The sequence below is a fragment of the Chiloscyllium punctatum genome, chromosome 1, assembly GCF_047496795.1.
Source record: "Chiloscyllium punctatum isolate Juve2018m chromosome 1, sChiPun1.3, whole genome shotgun sequence".
NCBI classification, from domain to species: domain Eukaryota; kingdom Metazoa; phylum Chordata; class Chondrichthyes; order Orectolobiformes; family Hemiscylliidae; genus Chiloscyllium; species Chiloscyllium punctatum.
The window spans coordinates 112,413,977-112,430,821 of NC_092739.1; the positions used below are offsets into that span (position 1 = coordinate 112,413,977).

The 16,845-nt window shown below is 45.1% G+C and overlaps 1 protein-coding gene across 1 annotated transcript in view; it reads left to right on the plus strand.

Annotated features, from left to right (window-relative positions):
- LOC140479614 (uncharacterized) overlaps positions 1-16,845 on the plus strand; it is a 52,955-nt gene that overhangs the window by 22,936 nt on the left and 13,174 nt on the right. Inside the window, exons 3-5 of the mRNA XM_072573476.1 lie at positions 3,132-3,261; positions 3,666-3,739; positions 3,787-4,033. Coding sequence (XP_072429577.1) covers positions 3,132-3,261; positions 3,666-3,739; positions 3,787-4,033 — 451 coding nt within the window. The remainder of the gene's footprint in view (positions 1-3,131; positions 3,262-3,665; positions 3,740-3,786; positions 4,034-16,845) is intronic.

Sequence of the window (16,845 nt, forward strand, 5' to 3'; positions counted from 1 at the left end):
ACCTCCTAGCAGAGCGCTTTAGGGAACATATCCAGGACACCTGCACCAATCAACCAAACCGCCCCGTGGCCCAACATTTCAACTACCCCTCCCACTCTGCCGAGGACATGGAGGTCCTGGGCCTCCTTCACCGCCGCTCCCTCACCACAAGACGCCTGGAGGAAGAACGCCTCATCTTCCGCCTTTGGAACACTTCAACCCCAGGGCATCAATGTGGACTTCAACAGTTTCCTCATTTCCCCTTCCCCCACCTCACCCTAGTTCTAAACTTCCAGCTCAGCACTGTCCCCATGACTTGTCCGGACTTGTCCTACCTGCCTATCTCCTTTTCCATCTATCCACTCCACCCTCTCCTCCCTGACCTACCACCTTCATCCCCTCCCCCACTCACCCATTGTACTCTATGCTACTTTCTCCCCACCCCCACCCTCCTCTAGCTTATCTCTCCACGCTTCAGGCTCACTGCCTTTATTCCTGATGAAGGGCTTTTGCCCGGAACATCGATTTCAAAGCTCCTTGGATGCTGCCTGAACTGCTGTGCTCTTCCAGCACCACTAATCCAGAATCTGGTTTCCAGCATCTGCAGTCATTGTTTTTACCTCCCAGGAGGACTAGTTCCAATACCGAACAACCCAGATGGCCTCCTTCTTCAAAGACCGCAATTTCCCCCCAGACGTGGTCGACGATGCTCTCCACCGCATCTCCTCCACTTCCTGCTCCTCCGCCCTTGAGCCCTGCCCCTCCAATCGCCACCAGAACAGAACCCCACTGGTCCTCACCTACCACCCCACCAACCTCCATGTACATCGTATCATCCGTCATCATTTCCGCCACCTCCAAATGGACCCCACCACCAGGGATATATTTCCATCCTCTCTCCTATCAGCGTTCCAAAAAGACCACTCCCTCCGTGACTCCCTCGTCAGGTCCACACCCCCCACCAACCCAACCTCCACTCCCGGCACCTTCCCCTGCAACCGCACGAAATGCAAAACTTGCGCCCACACCTTCCCCCTTACTTCCCTCCAAGGCCGCAAGGGATCCTTCCAAATCCGCCACAAATTCACCTGCACCTCCACACACATCATTTACTGCATCCGCTGCACCCGATGTGGCCTCCTCTATATTGGGGACGCAGGCCGCCTACTTGCAGAACGTTTCAGAGAACACCTCTGGGACACCCGGACCAACCAACCCAACCACCCTGTGGCTCAACACTTCAACTCCCCCTCCCACTCCACCAAGGACATGCAGGTCCTTGGACTCCTCCATCGCCAGATCATAGCAACACGACGGCTGGAGGAAGAGCGCCTCATCTTCCGCCTAGGAACCCTCCAACCACAAGGGATGAACTCAGATTTCTCCAGTTTCCTCATTTCCCCTCCCCCCCCCTTGTCTCAGTCCCAACCCTTGAACTCAGCATCACCTTCCTAACCTGCAATCTTCTTCCTGACCTCTCAGCCCCCACCCCCACTCCGGCCTATCACCCTCACCCTAACTATCGCATTTCCAACACCCCTCCCCCAAGTCCCTCCTCCCCACCTTTTATCTTAGCCTGCTTGGCACACTTTCCTCATTCCTGAAGAAGGGCTCATGCCCAAAACGTCGATTCTCCTGCTCCTTGGATGCTGCCTGACCGGCAACACATTTTCAGCTCTGATCTCCAGCATCTGCAGTCCTCACTTTCTCTCCATAGGCCTACTGAATTTCTCCAGCAATTTCTGTTTTTGTTTGCATGCTTTTTTTTTAATTGCTTACTGTTCCTCCATGTTGACCTTTATCAAATGATATACAAGGATACCCAGTATCTCCTTCACTCAGAATCATTATAGGATCCCTACAATATGGAAGGAGGCCATTCAGCCTATACCAGTCCTCCAAAGAGCATCCCACCCAGACCCTCCCCCCTGGCAATTACAGATTATATTACTTACAGTGTGGAAACAGGCCCTTCGGTCCGACAAGTCCACACTGACCCGCCGAAGCGCAACCCACCCAGACCCATTCCCATTCCTCTACACCTAACTCTACGGGCAATTTAGCATGGCCAATTCACCTAATCTGCGCATTTTTGGACTGTGGGAGGAAACCAGAGCACCCAGGGGAAAACCCACACAGACACAGGGAGAATGTGCAAACTCCACATAGTCAGTCGCCTGAGGCGGGAATTGAACCCGGTCTCTGACGCTGTGAGGCAGCAGTGCTCACCACTGTGCCACCATGTAACCCTGTAACCCTTCATTTCCCATATCTAGCCAACTAGCCTGCACATCTCTGGACACTATGGGCAGTTTAGCATTGTCAATGCACCTAACCTGTATATATTTGGACTGTGAGAGGAAACTGGAGCAAAGCACACAAACACAAAGAGAATGTGCAAACTCCACACAGTCACCTGAGGGTGGAATCTAACCCAGGTCCCTGAGCAGTAGTGCTAACCACTGAGCCATCCTGTCACTCTTAATGCGAATGTTTCTCAGTCTCTCGTCTATTAAAATATGTTCAGCTTTTCTATTTTTCCTAATAAGGTGAATAACTTCACATTCCAGATAGTACATTCTACCTAACATATTCTTGCCCACTCACCTAAATTGACAGGAAAATTAGGATGAAACATGTCATACTAGATACTTAATAAGCTTAATATGGCTGAGAGTTGAAATGGCATTCACCTCATGCACTTAGATAAACTAACAAGAGAGATAGTATTCAATGGAATGCAAACCTCCTGCCAGAACACATTCTCTCCCCAACTGTGTTGAGTGAGGGAAAGATAATCACTGGGAAGAGTTAATGATTTGATATCACTGGGAAACAGTAACAGTATGTTTTTTGCCATACTTCACTCATTAAGAAACCCCATTGTATTCACTATCATTATTTGGTGTTTTAATGTGAAGAAATTAGTGTCCCCAGAGATATATTAGGACTGACGGAAATTAGAGTTGATTTGTAATCCAAAATTAATTTTGTCATGTGAAGTTGGTTAGTTCAGTTGCCCAGAGTGATAGGTCCAATCCCTGTAGTAGGAGCTGGAAAGTTCATACAGGGGCTGTTTCTTTACACAATGTAGAGTGGTCCCCAAAGAAAACTCGTTTGATCCTAAATATTAACTCTGTTTCTTTCTCTAGACAGATTCTGCTGGATCTGCTGAGTTTCTTCTGCACTTTCAGATCTGCAGTGTCCGCAGTATTCTGCTTTTATATGACGGTTACAGTTTACGTTTGTTCGGAACATTGAAATTAAAAAAGGAAATGAAATGTATACGTGGTGAAAAGTCTCAAATCAAATGCTGGAAATCCTGGTCTGAACGAGGAGGCGGGCATTGAGGACAGTATTGGTTTATTGGAAGCGGCGAGCGGCAGGAGGTGAGAACTCCCGAAGTGTTAATTGCCCAGCGTTTGGGTTCCAGTTGGAGAATGGTCAGAAGGAGCCGAGTTAGGAAATCATCAGCTCCCCCCGATTTCTCTGTGAACCTGAGCTGGCGAAATTGAAGCGTTTTTTTTAGTTCCAAAAAGTAGGGAAGAATTAAGAATATCTGGGAATAATGCCTTTTGGGAAGACTCCACGGTAAATTTGCTGAAAGTATTTGGACGGGATGCGATCTGCAAAGTTGCTGAATGGAAATGTTAGGAATTAATGTGGTTTTTTCTGTTTTGTTTTAGTGTATGTAGATTCAGATTCCTCACTGCCGTGCTGTTCACTTTGCAGGCGGTCAGGACTGCAGGTGGTGGTGGTGGTGAGTAGCGAAAATGATACTCCGTGGCTCGAACTCTGTTCAAACAGTTATCAAGAGCCGTGGATTGCTATTTTGTTGTTGCTGACGTTCAGGAACATCCTTTGGATGTTGTTTGGTCAGTTTCAGGCTGTGAAGGTCAAAATTGTGAAGATGCCTCAGAGTCAGTGGCTCAGAAAGCTGTGGAGAAGAGGCATGGATTCGCCTTAAAGCATTTCAATCAATTCACCAAACAGGCTGCAGACCGGAAGGCGCGGCGTGGGGAAGGGATGATACCTTTCGTTGGACTCACCGATAGTGAGTAAGAGCCATTGCACACACCAGGCCATTCTGAATTTCTCTACTGGCATCTTGAAGTTGTTAGCTACTAACACGCCTAATGTTTAGATGCCTCCCACTTCCTATTATCTGCATTAGAATGGTTTATAATGAACGGAACAAAATGAACCATTGGAGGCAATACAGAGACTAAAATTGTAAACTTGACCCGAGTTTGGTTTCAGTCTCTCTCCCGCAATGAATTCAATCTTCAATAATCTCTCTTTAGTTTTTTAATCCTTATCCAAACAAATCAGTCTTTACTGAGTACACACACGGCCCTCATTGGGGTTTATTGCTATCTAAACAGCGGCAACCCGCTGTGAGGGAAGTTCAGGAGAAACCATCGACTCTGAATCATAACTGGCAGTTCAATTTCCATCACGTCCTGTTCTGTTCTGGGTAAATCAGGTTTATTTTATTTGAATCGCTAAGTTCGCGAACAGGATAAAATATATAAATTTAGTTTGAGCCTATTAGAAGAATTAAGATTGTGTGTGATTTTGACTTTCAAGCTCAGGGAAGCACAGGGATATTGAAACTAATCAAGACCATAACAGATAGAAGGAGAATTAGACCATTCGGCCTATCGAGTATGCTCTGCTCTGTGATCATATAATCCTGAAAGTGCGGAAAGTAGCCATTAGGCCCATCCAGTCCATACTGATCCTCTGAAGAGCAACTCCATCCGTACCCACCCCCCGCCCCGGACATCGACCCTGTCCCGGTAACCCTATATATCCAATGCCTAACCCACCTGCCCTGTACATCCTTGGAAACTATAGGGCAATGTAACAATATTTCAATCAAATCCTCCCCTTCTCCTTCTAAACTCCATCGAATACAGACCCAGAGATCTCAACTGCTCTTCGTATGACAAGTCTTTCATCCCTGAGATCATTCCTGTAGAATCTCCCCCAAGCCCTTATAAAAGGGCTCAAAATTGCTCACAATATTCCAAATGGGGTCTGATCAGACACTTATACAGCCTCAGCAGTACAATTTTATAAAATAAAATCCCACAGTTGGAAACAGGCCATTTGACCCAATAAGTCGACACCATTCCTCCAAAGAACATCCCACCCACACCCATCCCCCTACTCTATCCCTGTAACCCTGCATTTCCCGAGGCTAACACACCTAACCTCTGCATCCTTGAATACTATTGGCAATTTACCATGGCCAATTATTCACCTAACCTGCATGTCTTTGCACTGTGAGAGGAAACCAGTGTGCCCAGTGGAAACCCACACAGACACAGGGGGTGGAATGTGCAAACTCCACACAGAGAGTTGCCCGAGGCTGGAACCTGCCCGGGTCCCTGGCATTGTGAGGTAGCAGTGCTAACCACTGAGCCACCATGCCATGTCAATCCCTGTTCTTTTATTCTAGCTCTCTTGAAATAAATGCTACCATCACATTTGCTTTCCTAACTGCCAACTATACCTGCATTTTAACCTAAGAGAATCCCAAGGAGAGTAGACAAAGAAGTGGCAGATAGAATACAATGTGGGAAAGTATGAGATAATGCACTGTGGTAGGAAGAGCGGAGGCCAGGAAAGGCTTCAGAAATCCTAGTTTAGTTTAGATTAGATTAGATTAGATTCCCTACAGTGTGGGAACGGCCCTTCTGCCCAACAAGTCCACATCGACCCTTCAAAGAGCAACCCACCCAGACCATTCCCCTACATATTACCCACGCACCTAACACTACTGGCAATTTAGCATGGCCAATTCACCTAACCTGCACATCTTTGGACTGTGGGAGGAAACCGGAGCACCCGGAGGAAACCCACGCAGATACAGGGAGAATGTGCAGACTCCACACAGGCAGTCACCCAAGGCTGGAATCAAACCTGCAACCCTGGTGCTGTGAGGCAGCAGTGCTAACCACCAAATCACCCCAACTCTGGGACCTCGGGGAAGATTTCGAGTTCCCCTGCCTTGTCCTTTTTGTCTTGTTTGTCAATTACAGATTTCCACATCCCTTTCACTTGGGCGCTTAATTCTGTTACATACTGCTGAATTTTGTCTTTTCATGGACCACATCGGTGCCACCTGTGATTATTGTCTCTGCTAATTGCATTGCTTGCGCGGTCATTAATTCATATGGTGTTAGCCCGGTTTGTGATTCGTGGTGGCTCTTAATTTCATTCGTATGGCTAGTAGCACTTCAGCCCCTATTCTGTCTGAGGTTTGTGTAGCCTTAGCTAAAGTATTTTTGAGCATTCTATTCATTCTCTCTCTACCATCCCTGAGCTCTGGGGGTGATAGGGGATGTGAAATTTTTGTCTAATGCCGAGTAATTGGCAGACAGTCTTTGTGACTTTGCCTGTAAAATGCGTCCCTTGGTCGTAGCTGATCTGGAGGGGTACCCCTAATCCTCTAATATTCAGGCTCCAGTGGTCGCAGTTCAGCATTTGGTTGGTAATACCTCTACCCCCCAGGTGAATTGGTCTATGGTGACCAGGCAGTACGTTTTCCCACGGAATGGTGGTAGTGGCCTTGTAAAATTCACCTGAAGATGTTCCCAGGGTCCCCTAGGTCTGGGCTGGTGTCCCATCCTAACTTTTATGGGTCTCCCTGGGTTACGTTGTGCACAAACCATGCATCTGTGGCAGTACTTGGTCACGTTCTTTCCATTCCCTTCCACCAACACTCTCTCCTTAGGTTTGCTATCACGGCCTCTCTATCTGTATGGGAGAGCCCGTGATGCAGTTCCAGCAATGTGTTCTGTATACACACTGATGCTATCACCTTGTCTGCTCACCCCCAGACACCATTCTCCCCTTTGAATGCCCTCTGCAGTTCCCATTTCTCTCTCTCTTCCTGTACAGTGTCCTCCAGTCGCTGCTGAATTTGGTTAGCGTGTTTTGCTAATTCAATGGTGGCTATTGCAGCTTCGTCAATGACTTCTTGTTCTAAGGCTTTCTAAGCTGCTCGGTCTGCTACCTGATTTCCTTTGAACTTTAGCTAACTTTGGCTCTCTTTTGCTGGCTCCCTTTGATGGGCTTTTCTTTTTATTACTGCAGCCTCTCTTGGCTGTTCACTGGCATGCAATAGTGTCTGAATTCTTAATTGGTGTTTAATTGGGGATCCCCCTGCAGTGGTGAACCCTTTTCTGCCTCATGCCACCATGTAGTCATGGACTACACTGAAGGCATATTGACTGTCTGTTTATATATTCACGTTTTTCCTTTTACTAGTTCCAGTGCTTTGGTGAGTGCTACCAGTTCTACTACCTGTGCAGACTGACTTCCACCAATCCTTCCAGATAAGTTTTTAACTTATCATTCACCACAGCCCATCCTGTTCAGGGCGACCCTGCTACATATTTTTGTGACCTGTCCACAAAGATGGTTTCCTGGGCTGTGTCTAGGGCGGTACCTTTTACTCGCCCCCTATCCTCATCCCCATCCATATCCCCACAGCTGTGCGGTTCCCCTGTGTTTAGAATTCCCTCAGCTGGGTTTTCTCCTGTATCCCTAATTATTACCACGGACTGACTTGGGGGTAAAAGAACTGCCTCCCACTTTGCCCTTCTCATATTGGAGACAGCCCTCACTTTCCCTGTGTTTAGCATCTCTACTAGGGTGTGTTTAATGTGGAGGATGACATTCCCTGTCATTACTATGGGCTCGCTAACCCTAACGGCCCAAGCAGCACAGTCTAAGGCTGCTATGCACCTGCCAACCCGTTGACTACTGGCCCTTCTGTAGTTGAGTAGTATCCTACGGGCCTTCCCCTGCTGGGTGACCACTGCGGAGTAAAACCTTCCCTCATTATTACAGCGGATGTGAAAATCCTTGCTGGGATCTGTCAGCCTTACCTGATATGAGTCGAGTTTTAAGTTGACTGTATGCCTCCTCCTATTCTGGCCCCCAGGTTACAGATTCCAAGGAGAGCTTGCCTCCTTTAGTTAATCTCTTGATTGGTTCAGCCAATTTTGCGAACTCTGGAATAGAGCTCCGACTGTAGTTGAATAGCCCCATGACTTTTCTGACCCCCTGACAGTGGCAGCTCATGCCATCTGTTGGATTGCCTTCTTATGGTTGTTGGGCATTTCTTTGAGTCCCTGGGATATAAGGTGTCCCCGGTATAAGACTTGTGTTTTGCCAATCTGTGCCTTTGTGGGGCTAACTTTTAATCCTGTGGTTGCCAATTCCTGTAATACTAGACGTAAAATTTCCTGGTATCCTGACCCATACTCTGACAGTTAGGATATCATCTACATATAGGAGGACAGTGCTACCCTCTGGTAAATCTATTCTCTTCAGAATGTCACTCATCACCCTGCGAAAAATAGTGGGGCTGTTGTGGAACCCTGTGGCAGGCGAGTCCACATGTACTGCCTGTCCCTTACTATAAAAGTGAATTTATTCTGGGACTCAGGATGTAAGAGGATAGACCAGGACCCATTGGCTATGTCTAAAACAGTAAAGGTCTTGTGTTTGGGAGAGCCAAGCCATTTAAGATGGTGGAGGGGTCTGCCACAAATGGGTTCAATTTGGTGGTGACCTTATAGAACATAGAACATAGAAAAATACAGCACAGAACAGGCCTTTTGGCCCATGATGTTGTGCCAAGCATTAATCCTAATGAAAAATAAAATAACAACCTCTGCACCCCTCAATTCATTGCTATCCATGTGTATGTCCAGCAGTCACTTAAATGCCCCTAATGACTCTGCTTCCACCACCACTGCTGGCAACACATTCCATGCATTCACAACTCTCTGTTTAAAGAACCTTCCTCTGATGTCCCCTCTATACCTTCCTCCTAATATCTTAAAACTATGACCCCTCATGCCAGTCAATTCTGCTATCCCAGTAAAGTGAATCATTTTATTTGTGTGGGGTAAGGGTAAGTTTGTGATAGTTACGGCCATTCCTGTGTCTACTCGAGTTTCACATTTTCTCCCTCCGATTACTGCGGGTATGTAAATTCGCCTCTCTCCCTTACCCTCCCGAGTGTGGACAGCTGGTTGTCAGCTCTGCTGACCTCAGGACTCCCGTGGTGTTCCGGGTGGTGTTTGGGAGTGCTTCAATGTGTCCTATTCTGTTGCAGTAGCTGCAGTATTTTACATTGTTCCCTGCTGTATTCCCTGCTCATGGGGCCCTACATTCTCTCTAGCAAAGCCTTCCTGCCAGCCACAGTTGTGGCAGGATTGTTTCATTCTACTCTCCCCTCCGTTCCAGTCGGCTGCTTTGTCAGGTCTTGCCTTATTGCTGGAGCTTCTGCCTCCTGCACCCTGCTAGCTCACTCAACGAGATCATCATAATCCTGGGACATTATTACTCCCATTTTCAGGATGGCTTGGTGGGCGCTAGAGAGCCCATCCCTAAAAGCTTGGATGAATGCCTGGTCCCCCTGATCTGGGTTCGCTCGCCTAAGCATTCCTGATAGACCCTAAATAATCGTTCCCCATACTCAAAGGCTCCTTCCCCTTTAATTTGCTTAGTGGTCGTGATCTTGCTCCAGTTCATGGGAGCATTTCCCAGCACCCTCTTTAAAGTCAGTGAAGGGGGCCTGCTGGGCATCGATCTCGGTTGTAAGGGCAATGGCATGTGTCCACTGCCCTCCCCTCAAGTCTCAGGCTGCTGTGGGATCGGGTCAGCCAGCTACCTATCACCATTTGTCCGCTGGGCCAGCTGCCCAGACCAGCTGGTGTATGTCTCTCAGGTGTAGTTGGTGCCCTACCCATACACTGTCTAGCTTTCCCAGAACCTGGTGTTTGTGCTCCAGGGCTGTAATTTGCCCAGAGATGCCATAATTTGCTGCCTCTCCCCTGGGGTGAAGGGTTTATAATTTGGTTTGGATGGTAAGTCTGCTCCTCCTCTAGTAACTGGCGCTAAGTTACACTTGTGCATGGTTCGTCCGACAGATGGAGCAGTTGGTCCCTGCTGGATGGTCTCGTAAGGAGGAAGCGAATCCATGTCTGAATTTTTGTGCACCCTTCTTGGATCCTGCTCCAACTCTTGTATTCTGTCCTCCAGCTCTTTAACTTGTTCCTGGCCCTTTCTCCACCTACTCGTGGAGGCACTTACTTGTTCAATTGGGCCTGCTAATTGATGCAGTAACATTACCCCTATCTGTTTGGTTTTATTCCGTTTGTTTACCCATCCACTCTCTCTGTTATGCTACTATCTGGGATGGATCCCAACCAATTTTCTTCTTTGCTCTGTCAACCCTTGTCTGTCTGCCTTGTATTTCCCAATAAGGGAACCTGCAGTGTCCCCCCTTAAAACTTTGATCCGCCATTTAGCAGATTGTGTACCCCTGGATACCACCAACAGTAAAGTGTTCCTAACCAGTGGGGACATCTCTACCCCTGGCCAATAATACTGTCCAAGCATCATCTGTATGGCCATAGCAGCCTCCTAGCAAGGTGTACTTTCTAGCGGTGGGACTTCTTTACCCTCCCAGCCACCACTACTAGTCGGTGCCTACTGGTCAGCTGGGAACGCTGGCTCAATAGGGTGTGCTCTCTACCGGTGGGACTCCTCTACCTGCCCGGCCACCTCTACTGACCCAACCCCTCCCGATAGGCCCAGAAACCTACCTCTAGCCCAGTGTGCTCTCTATCGGTGGGACTCTTTGCCCTCCCGGCAACCGCCACTATTCAAGCTCTGATTTTCTACTATGGACTGACAGGGTAACACGGTTACTCACAGTGTCCACACTTCACACTTTGGTAACATGCACTCCATTGAGGTTTGGCTCTTGATTAGAGTGATCAGCTCCTCTTCCTCACCACATTGGAAATTACAAGTACAAATGGCACCTGACTTTTAACTAAAACTCTAACTGGACTCTGTGTTGTTCGTCCCTACAGAGTCCAATGTTACCTGACTTTGCCACTTGTGCTTCACAACTCCTCGTGCCCTTGGCGCCTCAATTCTTCCTTCAAATCCCAACCTTCACATGGGGGGGCTACCCCTCTTAACAACCAGTTTAGGGCAGGGTTTTTGAGACAGGCACGACCTTGCCCTCTGGCTGTTTCATCACAAGTGGCAGGTTCTTACAACAGTTGACACAGTTAACACTCATTCTCCACAGGCATGTACTTACATTTCTTAAACACAATACTGTAGCAAGTTAGACATTACAATTTTAAACTGGCCCGGTCTGACTCTTCCCGTATGCAGGTACAAATTGATTCTTACCCCAGCTCCCCGATCGTGGCCTTCGACCAGGGCACCAGTGAAAGGAACCCTGCTCACAGCACCAATTGTTTGTTATGGGAAAAATCACCAGGCTCAGAATCAGCCAGGGTTCAACGAGAAGAGTGTATTGTACAAGGAAATACCAGAGCTCCGGGGAGAGAAAGACACTAACAGTACAGTGGTCAGCTGCGAGTCCTCTCTCAACCTGGAGCACATGTCAAGATATTTTTATATGTTTGTAATATAATAGGTTAGTGATGAGGTTATTGTCTCTGTAATGTAGTTTGTTTATTGTAAACATTATAGAATCATTGATAGCTTTGGTGCAGTCATTGTCAGTTCCAGCACAGCCTTTGTTAACTTCAGTGTGGTCATTGTCAGTTTCAGTGCAGACATTGTCAGTTTCAGCATCTGCGCGGAAGTCCATTAGTGTGATAATTGGCGCTAATGACTCTTTCTGTGAAGGACGGTTACTGCAGCCCTGGCTATTGGATGCTGCCTGAACTGCTGTGCTCTTCCAGCACCACTAATCCAGTATTTGATTTTCAGCATCTGCAGTATTGTTTTTACCTTATTAGCACTTTGTATTGAGTCTGCATCAAGCTATTTACATTTCTATCAAAGTTGTTGGCTGGACCCAGACACTTTCAGCGGGCAGTATATGCTACTTATGTGTATTCTCTCCCCCACCTGCCTTAAACTAATCAACTAGGTTGTGAGTGCATTGTGTTGGCATTCTGGTGGCTCCAGGCAGCGTCTGCATTTGCTCTCAATTCCCACTTCGAGACTTGCCCCAACAATTTACCTTCACACACACTGCTGCTGAACTGAATCAAAAACTCTAATCTAAACGAAGTCTAGCAACACAGCTAGCTGGCCATTCCCCTTGGATTATACCATTTTTTAAGACTTTAGGCTTGAGTCATAATCTGTTAGGGACAAACAAAAAGGGCCCGAATATACTTTTCAAATCCAGCCTAGTGGGAGCCTGGCCAATTACCCACTCTCTGCACAAAGAGCTCAAAGGCATTTTAACCTTGTTAAAAGAAACAGCATTGTGACACCTCCCCCCTTTAAAAAAAAACAATCAATATTCAAAGATAACTTCATTTTTCAAAACCCCCAAAAATAGTGGTTAATACCCTAAAACACTCTCATTGACTGTAAACATACAAACACGCATAACTACATTTGGATTTAGTCTGTGGTACTCCCACCACTGAACGCCTTCATCTCTCATTTGAATCTTGCTAATGCATCGACAATCACGTTTTCTCGACCTGCCACCTGCACAATTTTCAAATCAAATGGCTGTAACAACAGGCTCCATCTAAACAGTCTGGCATTTTTGTCCTTCCATTTCTCCATAGATTTCAATGGGTTATGATCAGTGTATACGATTGTTTCATATGTGTTGCTGGTAATATAAACACTGAAATGTTGTAGTGCCAATACCAAGCTCAAAGTCCCTTTCTCCACTATTGAATATGTCTGCTGATGAACTTTCAACTTCGTTCAGAGATACCCAATAGGTCTTTCTATCTTCTTGTTATCTTCCTGCAGGAGCACAGCACCGACAACCACATCACTGACCTCAATAGCCACCTTGAAAGGCTTTGTGTAATCAGATGTGGCTAATACCAGGGCAGTGGTTAACACAGTCTTCAGGCTGTCCAACGCCCTCTGACAGTCTGCTGTCCATTGAAACTTCTTGCCTTTCTTTAGTAATTCATTGAAAGGAGCTGCCACACTGCTAAAATTCAGCACAACCTTTCAATAAAATCCACTCAATCCCAGAAACCATAGTATTGCTGTTTTTGTCGAGGGTGTGGGAAATTCCCCAATTACTTTTGTTTTCGTATCCGTGGGGCCATTTGTCAGTGTCTAATAACATGGCCCAGGAAGGTGACTTGGACTTTTGACAAATTCACTTTTAGCTAGGTTCATCACCAAGCCTGCCTTCCGAAGTCAATTGAATAAGTCAAATAAATGTTGCAAATGTTCTTTCAATGAGTGACTAAAAATCACCAGGTCATCGATGTAGTCAACACAATTGGGTCAACTGGCAATGACCTTATTAGTTAGTCTCTGAAATGTGGCTGGACTGTTTTTCATACCAAATGATGAGACATTAAACTGATACAGACCATTTGGTGTTATGAAAGCAGAAATTGCCTTTGCTCTTTCTGACAATCCAATCTGAGCAAATCCAATTTAGAAATTTAAGTTGCTTGTCCCACCTTTTCAACGCAGTCTTCCAATCATGGAATCAGATATGCATCAGTCTTTGTAACTGCAATGATTTTGTGATAGTCCACACATAACTGTTGGGTACCATCTGGCTTTGGCACCATTACACTAGGTGAGCTCCAGCCACTTTAAGCCACTTCAATTATATCATCTTGGAGCATGCATTCAATCTCCTTCTGAACCTGTGTCAACTTTAGAGGGTTATGCCTATAAGGATGTTGCTTAATCAAAACAGCATGTCTTAAATCTACATCGTGCACAATTAAGTTAGTACATCCTAGTTTATTTCTGCATATCTCCCCATGTGATAGGAATAACTCTTTCAGGTCATTTTGATTTTTGTCAAGAAAGTAATTCAATAATCCCCATTTTTGACAACTTCCTCATTTAATTTGAGGAATGTCCAATTCAGAATCCTCTGAATTTGGTTCTTCCCTCTGTGTTGTAATCATTAACACCTTCTCCTCCTGCTTTCCTTCCCTGTCAAAATATCTCTTGAGCATACTCACATGACACACTGTGAGATTTCTTCCTGTCTGGAGTCCCCATCAAGTAGTTCACTTCACTCCATTTCCTTTAGATTTGATAAGGTCCACCAAACCTTGCTTTTTAAGGGTTCACCTATTACTGGAAGTAAAACACTATTACTGATATCTGATATTTCAGACAGCAAAATTGCAAATTTTTAATTTCTTGTCTACTTCCTGTTTCATTGCATGCCATGATATTTTAAAAATGCTGCCTAGCCAACTCTCCGGCTCTATTTAATCATTCTCTAAAATTTGACACACCATCCAAATGCATGGTCTCTGAATTATGACTTACTAACTTCTCCTTAATCAATTTTAATGATCCTCTCACTTCATGCCCAAAAACTAATTCAAATGGACTGAATTTGGTCGATTCATTTTGTGTACCTCTGATAGCAAAAAGTACAAACAGAATTCCCTTATCTCAATCATCCAGATAATCCTGACTATAAGCCCTCAACATGGTCTTTAGTGTTTGATGCCACCTTTCTGCGATTCTGGATGGTACGCAGTAGATTTGAATTATTTTATGCCTAAGCTGTCCGTAACTTCTTTGAATAGTTTCGATATGAAGTTTGACCCTTGATCTGACTGTATCTCTATTGGCAGTCTGTATCTAGTAAAAAATCTGAGTAACCCCTCGTCAATCCTTTTAGCTGTGATATTGTGTAATTGGACAGCTACTGGAAATCTAGTTGATACATCCATTATTGTTAACAAATACTGATTCACAGTTTTTGTTTAGGTAGGGGACCTATGCAATAACTTAAGACTCTTGTAAAAAGACCCTCAAATATTGGGATAGTTATTAAAGCTGCAGGTTTTATTACCACCTGTGGTTTTACAATTATCTGATGTGTATGACATGTCTGGCAAAATTCAACTGCATGCATGTGCAGTCCAGGGCAGTAAAAATGTCTTTATATTTTATCTTGTGTTTTCCTCCCTCCTAAATGACTTCGAAGTGGCAGCTCATGTGCCACTTGCAACACGTCCTTTCTATACACCACTGGCAATACGATTTGATGAATTTCTGCCCATTTCTCATCTGCTTGAATATGTGATGATCTCCATTTCCTGTTGTGTCTCAATTATCTGATCGAACACAGTCTCTGCTAATGTCACTTCAGCTTCCTTACCAATGCCCTTTGATCTCTCCTCTTTCAACTGGTGACCCTGTGACCTAGTTACTACACAATCAGGGAAGATTCCTGAATAAAAATCCAGCATTGCTTCAGTTATCTGAGTTGCCATTGGCCTTTCAACCACAGTAGGAAGCACATCTATCGGTGAATCAGCTATATCATTTGAAAGGACAAATTGTATTCTGGTGCTGAGAGTTTGTCCAGTACTCCTACCACAAATTCTCCACTCTTTTTCTGGACACTCTAGCCTCACTTTACATAACTGAGCACTTTTTGTCTCACCATGAATTCCTGCTACCAGTACCTTTTCTGGCAATAGTTCTTCAGGAGTACATATCTACTCATCCTTCAGCATCACAGACTGAGAGGATTCTGTGTCTCTTCATATTGTAACCTCTTTACCTGCTACTGCTGGCTTATGTGAATAAATTTTACCTTTGCAGGTATATTTTTTAAGCAGCTCCATCGTTTCCTCTTCAACCAACCTCCGATCTGCTTGTACATGCTGATGCAACTTTCTAGCTTCCACTGTGCTTTCTTTCACTATTCCAACAAAACTCCCAGACTTGTCCTATTTTCCTACATCTGGCTTTTCCTAGTGCACCAACACTGTGATTTCATGTGGCCTACTTTATTGCAATGAGAACACTGGAGCTTTTTACCTTCTCTATCCCTTTCAAGCGTTTCCTTTTTACCCTGTGGTAAGTTATCCTTCTGATCTTTACTGAGATCTTCCTCTCCCTTTCCATGTGACAATTTCTCTTTGCCCCAATTTCAATCCCTCATGGACTGAAATTGATTCTGGAAGCCAAACCATGCTTTATGGACCAGCTCATAATCATCAGCCATTTCAGCTACTAACCTCGCTGTTTCAACTCTCTGCTCTTCCTCACTAAGCTTTACTTCAGCTTTCATCTCCATCCTTTTAAGCTGACTTTCCTTTCTAAGTGTCATTTTCTGAAGTTCAAACTCTTTTTTTTTTCCCTTCTGCTAAAGCCCTTTTCTCATTTTCTTTCTCTTCCAATTTTAATTGTAACTCAAAGAGTTTCATTTCTGATTCTAACTGAAGCTTCTTCATTTGCAATTGAAGTTTAGCTATTTCCACAGATCCTGATGGGGTTTCCAGCAAATTTAAATGCTGAGCTACTGCAATAAACATACCTTTCCTCACATTAGGAGGTAACTTCAACTCTAGCTTGTCTACTAATTCCCACAGCTTGGTCTTATCCTTTTGTAAAACCCACAAGGTCACTTCTTCCACCTCCAGAACCGCCTTGGTGACTGAAAGAGCCATTGATAACCAAGTGCTGTTTAAACCAACCAAACCAACACCCAAAATAAAAGACTTTAATATCTACCACTTGCTGTTTAAATCCCACAAAGAGCCCCCAATCTTATATGGACCAAGCCCAACCTCTCAAAACATTTGTAAGCAGGTAACCCAGACCGTAACTTTACTATTGTTTTAGGTAAGTGTATAGTGGATATTCCTGAAGTGAATTAGCTGGTTCAACTGCCAAGTTTTAAACAACCAATTTATTTACAAAATTATGGAATGAAACACAAGGAACAGAAAATGGAATACCGGATAACTTATCCTATCCAAAGCCCTGAAAGACTATCCCAACTTAATCACGGTGTTCCAAAAATACTTGCAACAGTCCCAGTAAACACATCACTTTGCACAAAGAGCAAAAATG